Source organism: Siniperca chuatsi, linkage group LG2 (assembly GCF_020085105.1).
Source record: "Siniperca chuatsi isolate FFG_IHB_CAS linkage group LG2, ASM2008510v1, whole genome shotgun sequence".
NCBI classification, from domain to species: domain Eukaryota; kingdom Metazoa; phylum Chordata; class Actinopteri; order Centrarchiformes; family Sinipercidae; genus Siniperca; species Siniperca chuatsi.
In genome coordinates this window covers 12347167-12357589 of record NC_058043.1, presented here as the reverse complement: position 1 = coordinate 12357589, position 10423 = coordinate 12347167, and the positions used below count along the sequence as shown (strand labels likewise).

The 10423-nt window shown below is 39.2% G+C and overlaps 1 protein-coding gene across 4 annotated transcripts in view; it reads right to left on the bottom strand.

Moving 5' to 3' along the window:
* ppp1r16b (protein phosphatase 1, regulatory subunit 16B) overlaps positions 1–10423 on the bottom strand; it is a 98881-nt gene that overhangs the window by 7194 nt on the left and 81264 nt on the right. For all 4 annotated transcript variants that reach the window (XM_044176244.1, XM_044176216.1, XM_044176235.1 and 1 more), the window contains exons 6-8: positions 9256–9380; positions 207–332; positions 45–120 (exon numbers count right to left, since the gene is read on the bottom strand). In XM_044176244.1, coding sequence (XP_044032179.1) covers positions 45–120; positions 207–332; positions 9256–9380 — 327 coding nt within the window. The remainder of the gene's footprint in view (positions 1–44; positions 121–206; positions 333–9255; positions 9381–10423) is intronic.

Here is a 10423-nt window from a genome sequence, read left to right as displayed (position 1 = left end):
CCCCCACCAGGTGTATTGATAAGAGTGTTGAGGTGTAAATATACCGATGGGGGTCTCCTCTAGAAAGGTCTTGGCATTGAGACTGGCTCCATGAGACACCAACAGCTCTGCCACATGCATCTGAAACAACAGCAGCAAATTACGTTAATGGTTTCAGAAGCCTTTGTGTGTGTGCGCTTATCTGTTTCCTGTTATGTTTACCTTACCTGACCCCAGCACGCTGCAGCATGAAGAGGCTGCCATCCATCTGAATCTCTCAGATCCATGCGAGCTCCCCCCTCCAGCAGCAGCTCTGCAGCCTGCACGTAGCCATTTGCTGCTGTGATGTGGAGCTGCAAGGACAGAGGACGAACAATTAGATTGATGATTAGATGATTGATGATGATTTTTCCAGTGCGCAAGATTTGCTGTAGAAATGCTCTGGCATCTAAATTGTGGCTTTAGTGTGAAATCCACACTGTATTTTATGCACAAAGAATGATGTACTATTAATTCAAAAATGTTGACCATACAATGTATAAGATATCACACTACACCTGCAAAAATCTGAATCAGATATTCACTTGCATCCAAGTTTGGGGATGTGGGTGTGTCACTGGGTACCTGTACCTTCAATCACTAATGTTTTGTCAAATTAGGTCCACAGCATTGTAAAAAGGCTCTGCCATCATTTCAAGCTGATGGGGTGCTTGGTCCTGCTGGAACCGCTCTTCTGCAGTTGATGCAGTTCAGTTTATAAACAGTTAAAGATAAAAACTGATCCTGCTGGCAATTATACCAGGAGCTGAGAAGAGTAAATCACTGCACAATCTATTCTATCAGGATATTAACTCTAGTCTTAACCTCTCTGAACCACCCGCATGCCAGTCAGTAGAAACTTGTGTTATACAGCCAAACATTGTTCAAACCCACAGTTCTTTATTTTAAATTGTAATGGAGGTATCAAAGTTTCCAAAGATACCAAATATGTCAGGCTGAAGTTCCCAGATCCACAGGTGACATCTTCAAATTGTTAGCTTTGACTGACCAGCAGTCCAAAACGCAAAGATAATACATTTACTATCATAGAAGACAGAGAAAGCCACTAAATATTTACAATTCAAAAGCTGGAACCAGTGAATTTTTGGCATTTTTGCTTGAAAAAAATGACTTAATAATTACAACTGTTGCTTGATTAATTTTATAGCGATTCATTAATAAATCAACTACTTGTTTCAGCTCTACATCATATATTCAATGAGTGGTATAAGATGATTTTAACAACCTTAAAGCTACTTTAACATCAGGAATGATGTTTCAGGCAGGTTTATTTGGTTGCTATGTCAAACCTTACACTCCACTCAAACTCTAGTGAGAAGGAATACATCTTGGGGTGAACATAACTGGTCTGAAATAACAAGCAGGTTTGTAGGACTTGCATCACTGGAGAGGACTGAGTCTGAGCAACTGGTGACGACGTGAGCTTATACACACTGGAGTGTTACTGAAGAAAGAGAGAACAGCACACAACATAAGATTCAACATTATTGATCCTCATGTGGAAATGAGGGTGTACTGTATTTGGCAGGGGAAAGTTACAGCCTTGTACACTGCAGGGGTTCAGACACATGCACTTGATATGGTAATGCTTCTTTTAAAGTCTTTCATTCTGTATCAACTCACTGAAATAAATCAAATGGAATCAAAAGGAGGAATGCAAATTGCCTAGAGAAACCAAGACTTAAAAAGAAAAACAAAAGAATTCATGGAAATAAAACAGTGACATAAAAGGAAATTACAGGCAGAATTTTTCTTTTTTTCGCCCAAACTGCAGTATTTTTAGTACAACAGTGTTCTTATCTGTCTCCTAGAACGCAGGAGAGGGAGCATGTATATAGAGAAAAATAACTTAAATAGTGTCTAGGTGGCTTTTAAAAGCAGCTTTTTCTGTGACAGTTCACAATGTTTATAACCCACAATAAATGTATCTACAATATAACATCCAAAAATATTTGAAAGCAGAATGTGAAGGCTAAATTCAGGCTTCACCACACATCAGTTATTGCAACAGCTGCCTGATCATTGAGTACCTGCCTGATTTTTGAGTACCGGACATGTTTAAGTGGATGTTTATCTCAGGTGCTACAATAAGAATACATTTTGAAAGCATATGAGGAATGTTAAGGTCTATCAGTTCCTGGAATGGTTTTATTGCCTTTCTGGAAACCTGGATTTCAGGTTTCTGTATTATTTGACCAAACACAGCATCTTAACTAAATAAAAGCCTCCTCACTGACTTAATTTTTAGTCTGTTAACAGCTGTTGGGGTGTACTACTGCATATGTGAAAAAAAGCCTTTTGTGGCTCCAGAAGGAGCTGTGCGAAAATGAGAAAATTCTGGGAGTGCGCAGTTAAGGGGCCAGTATATTCCCTCAGAACTGCTTGTCGGATGATGGAATAACTTCCTCCCCCACAACCCTAGCCTGCTCTTCATCTCTGCTCGAGGCTACATCAGCTGCTTCTAGCATAACACACCTGACTCTCTGACTGAACTGTTGGTGGCCAAATTGCATTGGAGGTAAAGTAGGCACCAAGTTTGACAAGGTAAAAGAATGTGTGGAATAATAATAAAGATGATATATCCGCTTCTGCTGCATCAATTTTGATTCTTTTTTTTTTTAGCTGTCTATTGTGAGTCAGACAATGTTATGGGAGGGCAATGCTGGTTTAGTACCCTTTTTTAAACAGCCATGCTTGCAGCTCTGTGAGTATAAATGCTAATGTCAGCATGCTAACATGCTCACAATGACAATGCTAACATACTGATGTTTACTTTCTTAGTTCAGCATGTTAGCATACTAACATTTGCTAATTAGCACTAAGCACAGCTGAGGCTGATGAGAATAAGTTAGTTTTGCAGGTATTTAGCCATAAAGCAAAGTATTGAACAAATAAAAAATTTGACCTGATGATGGCACTAGATAGAAGTTAAAGGATCGCCAAAGTGATTACAATTCACCCTAATAGGGACATGTATGTCTGAACCAAATTCAATGCCAATCCAACCAAAAGTTACTGAGACATTTCACTCAAAACCAACAATATCAACCTCATGGTGGCGCTAAAGGAAAAGTCAGGGGTCAAGTCATTGTTGAGATATTTCAGTCTGAACCAAAGTGGTGGACTGACCAGCATTGCCATCCCTAGAGCCACAGCGCTAGCATCACAAATGCCAAAAATCACAAGTTTCTTAATGTTTACATATGGTGTCCCTGTGTTTGCAATGGTTTCCTCAGAGCATTTCAGTTTCCTTGCACAATATCAGTCGCAGCATGTCTGTGGTGTACCCTGCCTCTCGCCCAAAGCATTTTGGGATAAGCTCTCTCTGTCTTATCCGGTTTTTGGCCAACAGTCTAAAGACATGCCCTTTAGGTCAACTGGAAACTTTAAACTGCCGGCAGGTGTGATCCTGAGGGTGTTTGGGTCTGTCTATGTGTGTTAGGCCTGTGAGGGACTGATGACCTGTTCAAGATCTACCCTGCATTTAGTCCAATACAAATGCATGCTGGGGCATGCTCCAGCCCCCTGTGACTGAACAGTGTGTTTAGAGGATGGATTGTACTTTCCTACAAATAATCACAGAAACCACAGAAACTTCCCTTACAACTGACTCTTTTTTTTTTTAAAGCATTTTCAATTTCTTGTAAAATGGTATCTGTTTAATTTGTTGTCAGTGCCTTATGCTGCATTTCCTGTCATTTCTTAAAAATGCATTATGTACAGCACTTTGACGTGCCTTGTGTATATACAACTAAACGTGCCTAATTCTGCAGTATGAAACATATTCTGTTACCTGTGAAAAACTTTGCCAAGAATTGTTTATTCACATGAATTTAATGCAAGAACTGGAATTTGTAGCAATCTTTTTTTTAACTTGAAGGTAAAATAATTAATGTGATCCATTATTGTAAAGTTCTTATTTTTAGTGTTTTTGTCAGATTTTTCACAGTGAATTTGTCACACCAACATACTTGTACTTGTACTTCCTTACTTCCTCTCTCCCCCTTGAAGTGATTTGTCATTTGTTTGCATCAGTTAAATTAAACTGACAGAACTTCATGAATTAAATTAAATAAATTGTTTCTCCTCTCAGAGTTTGATCAACCCATTTGCAACCACAAGAGATGAAAATCATTGTTCCTGCACATCAGAACAAGGACACAAAATGTATTTCAGTGGAAATACAAAGATTAACCTTACATAACACTCCTACCAGTTCCAGGTCTCTTCCCCTTTCTTTGCCAGAGATTTTAATAAGGCATGCTCTAGTTTGCTTCATCATGCTCGAATGAAGATTAACAGGACGCATAAAGCAGGGGGACAAGCGGCTCAATCAGACAATCTGTGGTAAGACTTTAAAGCTTAACAGGGTTATTTTGGGCTACTACCATGTAATGTCCCTTAGCTATTTTCATCCAGTGATCTGTCACTGTGTTTCCCCAGCATAGCTAAATCCATGATACATAATAAAGACTTTATTAAGGCATCTGACATTATACGCTCCACTCAGGAAATTATAGGCCAACTAGTTTTCGTGCCATACTTAACTTTTTAATGCATCAGTGCACTGAACTTCTAAACATTGCAAATTCAGTAATGACTTCATTAGGTACACTTACCCAGTAATCCATCCATCCATCCATTTTCTACCGCTTGGTCCCCGTTAGGGGGTCGCGGGTGACTGGAGCCTATCCCAGTGACTTCGGGCCTTAGGCAGGGCACACCCTGGACAGTGGCCAACTCGTCGCAGGGCGAACACAGACACAGACAAGGACAGACAACCATTCACTCACACATTCATTCAATACGGGCAATTTAGAGTTATCAATTAAGCCGAGCTGTAGCCGCTCTGCCACCGTGCACCCCCTTACCCAGTAATACTAAAAAAAAAACATGATTTATCCACACAGGCTGTGACTCACTATAAGAAACAAAAGACAGTGTCTGTATATCATTCCCATGGATGTTTGGGTCTTCTCTAATGCATTTGACATAACATGCAAGAATGACAGCACAGTTCCAAAAGGAATAAACAATCCATTACGCATTAATATTAAACAACACAACTTGCCAATTAATCATGTATTGGATGGTGACTTGGCCTGTCATGTTGACTAAGTACCAGGTCCGACCACAAAATATTTCGAATCATTGAGTTTTTTGAGTTTTCAAGTCTCAGTTGTAGCCTAAAAGGTGCACAACAACATGAGCACAGGGCACACTAATACAACATGCTGGTTTTGAGTAGAAGTAAAGCAATTTATGATTCATAATCCTTCTAGGAACAGTATCCACAGGCCAACAAGCGAACAGTACATGAAGAAAGCAGTCTCTTCAGTACACAGGCAGTAGTTTGGCTTGTTCAGGAAGTGTCGAGGGCAGCGAGCATGTACAGGAGCTGGTGTCAAGTCAGGTCGAGTCTATGGGTTTGTAGTGCTGAACTGTCTCAGCAGCGAGTGCATACAGCTAGGGTAAGCCCAGAGCGGAAAACATCAATCAGTCAGTCACCACCTGCACTGCTGAAAGCAACTTAGGCCCTGTTTACACCTGGCATTAACATGTGTCCGATCACAAGTGGACAGCTCTAAGTACGTCAGTTCACACTTGGTGTTAGAATGCATCTCCACATGCGTCTCGAGTGACCACTTGTGATTGGATCTCACTTCCCTGCTCTATATGCAAATAAGCACATCATTTCCGTTTGCAAAGACCAAATGTGTTGTTGTTTTTAACCGGCGGGAGGTTAATGTACTTCCTGTGCCTTGTCTGCCAGAAATAAAAAGAAGTAGTAGTTTGCAAAGTCTTTCGCACGCTGGCAAAACAAATACAAAACAAAACAATACAGACTATTCCTTGGCGTGTTCCTGGCACTGGACTCCATCCACGAGAATCCATTTTGCCTGTTGTGGCTTCTTGTTGTTTCGCCCTTTAATATGACGCGCGGATGAGTACGTACTTCCACTTACACAGAGGACATCAGTTGAGTAGACGGTCCTTCAGTGTGGCCCAGGACACATCTGCGTACACACTGATAAAAGAATGTGGCCATATACAGCCCAGACCACCTCCGAATGTGGTCTGAGCGATCGGGTCTCAATGCATCTTGGGTGCATTCACACCTGTACTTAGAGCTGTCCACTTGTGATCGGATCACAATGTTGACAGGGCCTTAAACTTTGTCACAGTACTCGAGCGAGACTGTAGTACTGTTTAAGTCTATAATGCTTCTATTTCGATTGCTGGCAGTTAGTTTGGTAATATATAAAACTTGAGATGGCGCTAGTGCCAGGCTGTGGCTATTTTACTGGAAGCACTACATACCAGTGCAGAACTGGTACATACAGAGTCTCGGATCGGAAAGATTAATTCATTAATTTTTTTACCAGCATTTCAAAAGGATGTATCATGTCTAAACAGTGTTATGTGTATCTTAACTGATGCACAATATACAGTCCATGGCAAAGTATGAGGATGTGTCTCAGAACTGTTTGATGACTGTACTGATAAAAACCTACAGCAGCTATGTGTCATTAATTTATTTTGTCTAAATGTATTTTTTTATGTCATTTGTTATTTCATGAACCATCATGTTTGAAGCTTTTATCTTATGTTTTAAATCCAATCATTTATTAATACAAGCTTTTTGCTTATTTGGCTAATGATGGATTGTGTTTTATTTCACTGACTTTTACTTGTTTGACTCACCAGTTATAAAACCACTAATTTGGATTTTAAGTAAATTTCCAATCTGATCTTGCATCACTTTATGAATTCTGTGGTGAAATTTTGCTTCTATGATTCTCGGTCACGTCTCATAATGTATTATTGTTTTTTGTTATTGCATACATATATTATTACAGGTTTATTCTAATCTATCATGACTGCAGGAGTATTTGTTGCTCACAAACAGATTACTTTTATGGCTGCAGAGCATTTTGAAATCATATAGCTGATTTGCCTTTAAGATGATTATAATGAGTCTCTAAATGCCTGATTAGCTTTGAAGGTTTTATAGCCTCATGAGCCAGTGTTGCAGAGCACATAATCATTAAAAGGTGAACCTATACTACAGATGATCCCCTGAATATTTACACAGCATTTCCTTTTTCCACCCAGTGCAGACCTGTGATACTCGATCATTTGATAAGAGTTGTGTGCATTTCTGCAGCATTTTTCTCACATAAAAACACACCCACAACAGCTTAAACTTTTAACAGAATCTGCTGGCTTCGAGGCAGCTATGGTGGAGTTACTTAGCCTTATTTCTAGCTCTGTAGTGTTTAGTCTCATATTTTGTACTGCTGCAAGTTTATGATTAATGATGCCTACACAGTAATATGTCCTAAATAACTTCAGGATCATGGCCTCTCTTATCGACATAGCATTCATGGCTTGCTCTTGTCATGGATTATATTGCATTACATTCATCTGGCAAACTTTTGTCCACTATGACTTACATTTTCTTCCATACATACACACACATTGGGAGCAATTTTGGGTTCAGTGTGGACAGGAGGAGCTGAGAAATGAACCACCACCCCTACAATTAAAGGGGAACTCCACCTAAGAAATAACAATGGAGTGAAAAAATTTATTTCCCCAAGGGGACAAATAAAGTACTTACTTACTTAACACATCAAAATCTGTTTACTGGTCTTGGGAAATACTACTGCATATGTGAAAAAAGTTGTATAAAGCCTTTCGTGGCTCCAAAGGGAGCTGCATGAAGTCTGATAAATTGCCTCAAGCGACGTCAGTGGAGGAAACGTTGGTTGGGTCTACAAATTTGAAAAAAATCTGGGGGTGTGGAGTGAGCTTACCAGACCTTGCCCGCTCCTCATCTCTGCATGAGGTTAGTGGCTTGAGGCTACATTAGCCGCTATTAGCATAACACACCTGAATCTCAGACCAAACTTTTTAGAGTCGATTTGCATTGTGGGTAATGTAGGCGCCAGATTTTGGCAAGGAGGAAGAATGTTTGGAATAAAAAGGGAAATATCTCTGGTTCTGTTGCATCAATTTGACTTATTTTTCTTTTTCAAACTGTCCATTGTGAGTCTGAAAATGTTATAAGAGTGCAATGCTAAATCGGTGGAGTGCTCTTTTAATGGCCAATCCCCTCTACTAACTGAACTACAGCCACTCGCCCAAGAAAGAGTGAACCTTGTCAACCTGCTCACTAACAACAATAACAAATAAAGTTTATGTGAAATAATTATAAAAGGATATTCTAACTGTAGTTTTTTTAAACAGCCACAGAGGATAAATATTGGCTGGTCTAATAAATCCCAGTTTCTGTGACAACATAACAAAAGGTGTCAATGCAAATACACTGCTTGAATCTATGGATGCACCCTGTCTGGTGTCAATACAGGCTGCTGGTGCTACAGCTTTGAATGCCACAATCTAAACATTGTTGCTGACCAGGTGGGTCCCATCACAGACGTACTTCCTTTTTAAACCTTTTTCAAATGAAAACTTTCAGCAAGATCATTTTCCACAGGAAAAAAAAAAAACTATGCATTGTCTCGAGCTACAGCAGTGGCAGTGTTGGTTGTTATTGGTATTGTTGGCTTATATTGGTTAAACTCAGTACCCAGTAACAGACCCAGCAGCTGCTTCAAAGTAAAAGCCATAATCACTTCTATTTACTTGAAGACTTTTATCACGAAGCAGCTGCAGGAAGGGGAAAGTTTGAATCAACTGCATATTGACATAACATTCAAATGTTTGCTACTCTCTTTATTTAGCAGCACTTTGTCACTGTAATGTATTGTGGTATCCTCAAACTTGGCTTAAGTTGTTTTTAGCTTTAAGCTAACTGTGGTAAAATACAACAAATAGTAACATTTACAATATTGTGCATGGTCCCTTACAAATAAAATAAATACACACATATAATGCTAGTCATCTCACATTTTAACTGCTACTGTGTACGTGTTTAAGTATGCATACACTGTATATATCGTTTTATTTTTTTCCGTCATATGCACTTTTCTTTTTAAAAACAAACTCAAGCTTCTATTGTACTGTTTTTATGTTTCATTTGATGTTTTGATAATTTCTTTATACCCTGGTCATAAAAGAGAAATTTCAATTCAGCTATAATTTGTTTTTTGTTAAAATGACAATAAACTTGAAAAAAACATTTAGTCAGATTGTTTTAAATTGAGATTGGTAGAGAAAGGTTGAAACGAACAAAGCATAAAGTCTTACCAGAGTGGCTCCCTGAGAGTCTTGTTGGTTGACCTCCTCTCCCTGTCTCAGCAGTTCCTGAATGTCTCCCAGCATCCTCCTCTCTGTTGATGCTCGTGTCTCGTTGATCATCTCCTGGGTGATGCCTGTCAATCAAATACACAAGCAGAACCACAGCGTTAATCACAAGGGAGACCGTTTTTTCCTGAGAGCCTTAATAGACAACTGCAGCATGCTGACAGGGCCAGTTCCTTACTGATCTGAAGCACATGGAGGGACAGAGAAGCAGCTCAGGTATAATGGAGCAGGGGCACAAGATAATGCATGTATATAAAACTAACTTTAAAAAGTGAACGTTATGGAGAGAAGCTTAATTTTCTGGAGTGACAGCAACATCTTTTTGTATTACACTGGAGGTTTTCTATAAGCAAAAGTTTATGGTGTCCCCAATAAAAGCTTCTCAGCAGGTGTTGAATGTTTCAGGGGAAGTAGAAGTAACTAAGTTTTAATGGGACAGCAGCAGACACTGATTTTTGTTGTGTTGCAGTGCTCTATAATGGGCACAATGAGCCAACGGGCCAAACTTCCTCCTTCTGCAAACATCCTGAATAAAAAAAATATATTAAAAAAATGATAATAATGTTAATGATTATAGAAAATAAATTCACTTTCAGATAATTATCTCAATGTTTTTAATTTGAGCACACCATTTGTACAGTATTTGGATCTCAAATATTTAGGGAAATTAATATTAATATTTTGTCTGAGTGGTAGTTTTCATGCACTTTCATGCTGGCTTTCCCACCATCTCTTGGCAAAGAGATTTGTGGTGTTTGGCCCAGTTGAAGCTCAGGTGATTCTGTCTGTCACAGCTACTCTAAATTCCTCCTTTAATCCATCGCCCTACTGCCAGCTACGACTCAATACTGTGACCGCCACACTTGACGACTTCTCCCACAGCTCAGCAGTAATATACTGTACTGTCCAGAAAATTCTAAGAAATGTCAGATTAACAATAATGAAAACAGCCTGTCAGTCAGAACTGTGACTCTTATATTCTCGCAGTGTGTGACTAAATATGTGAGTTACTCGAAGGATGAATGCATGAGGTCTAAAACTACTACAGTGTAAGTGTTGTGAATGCAAATAAGATTACATCTTCATTAAAAAAGAATTTTAGGTTAACTAT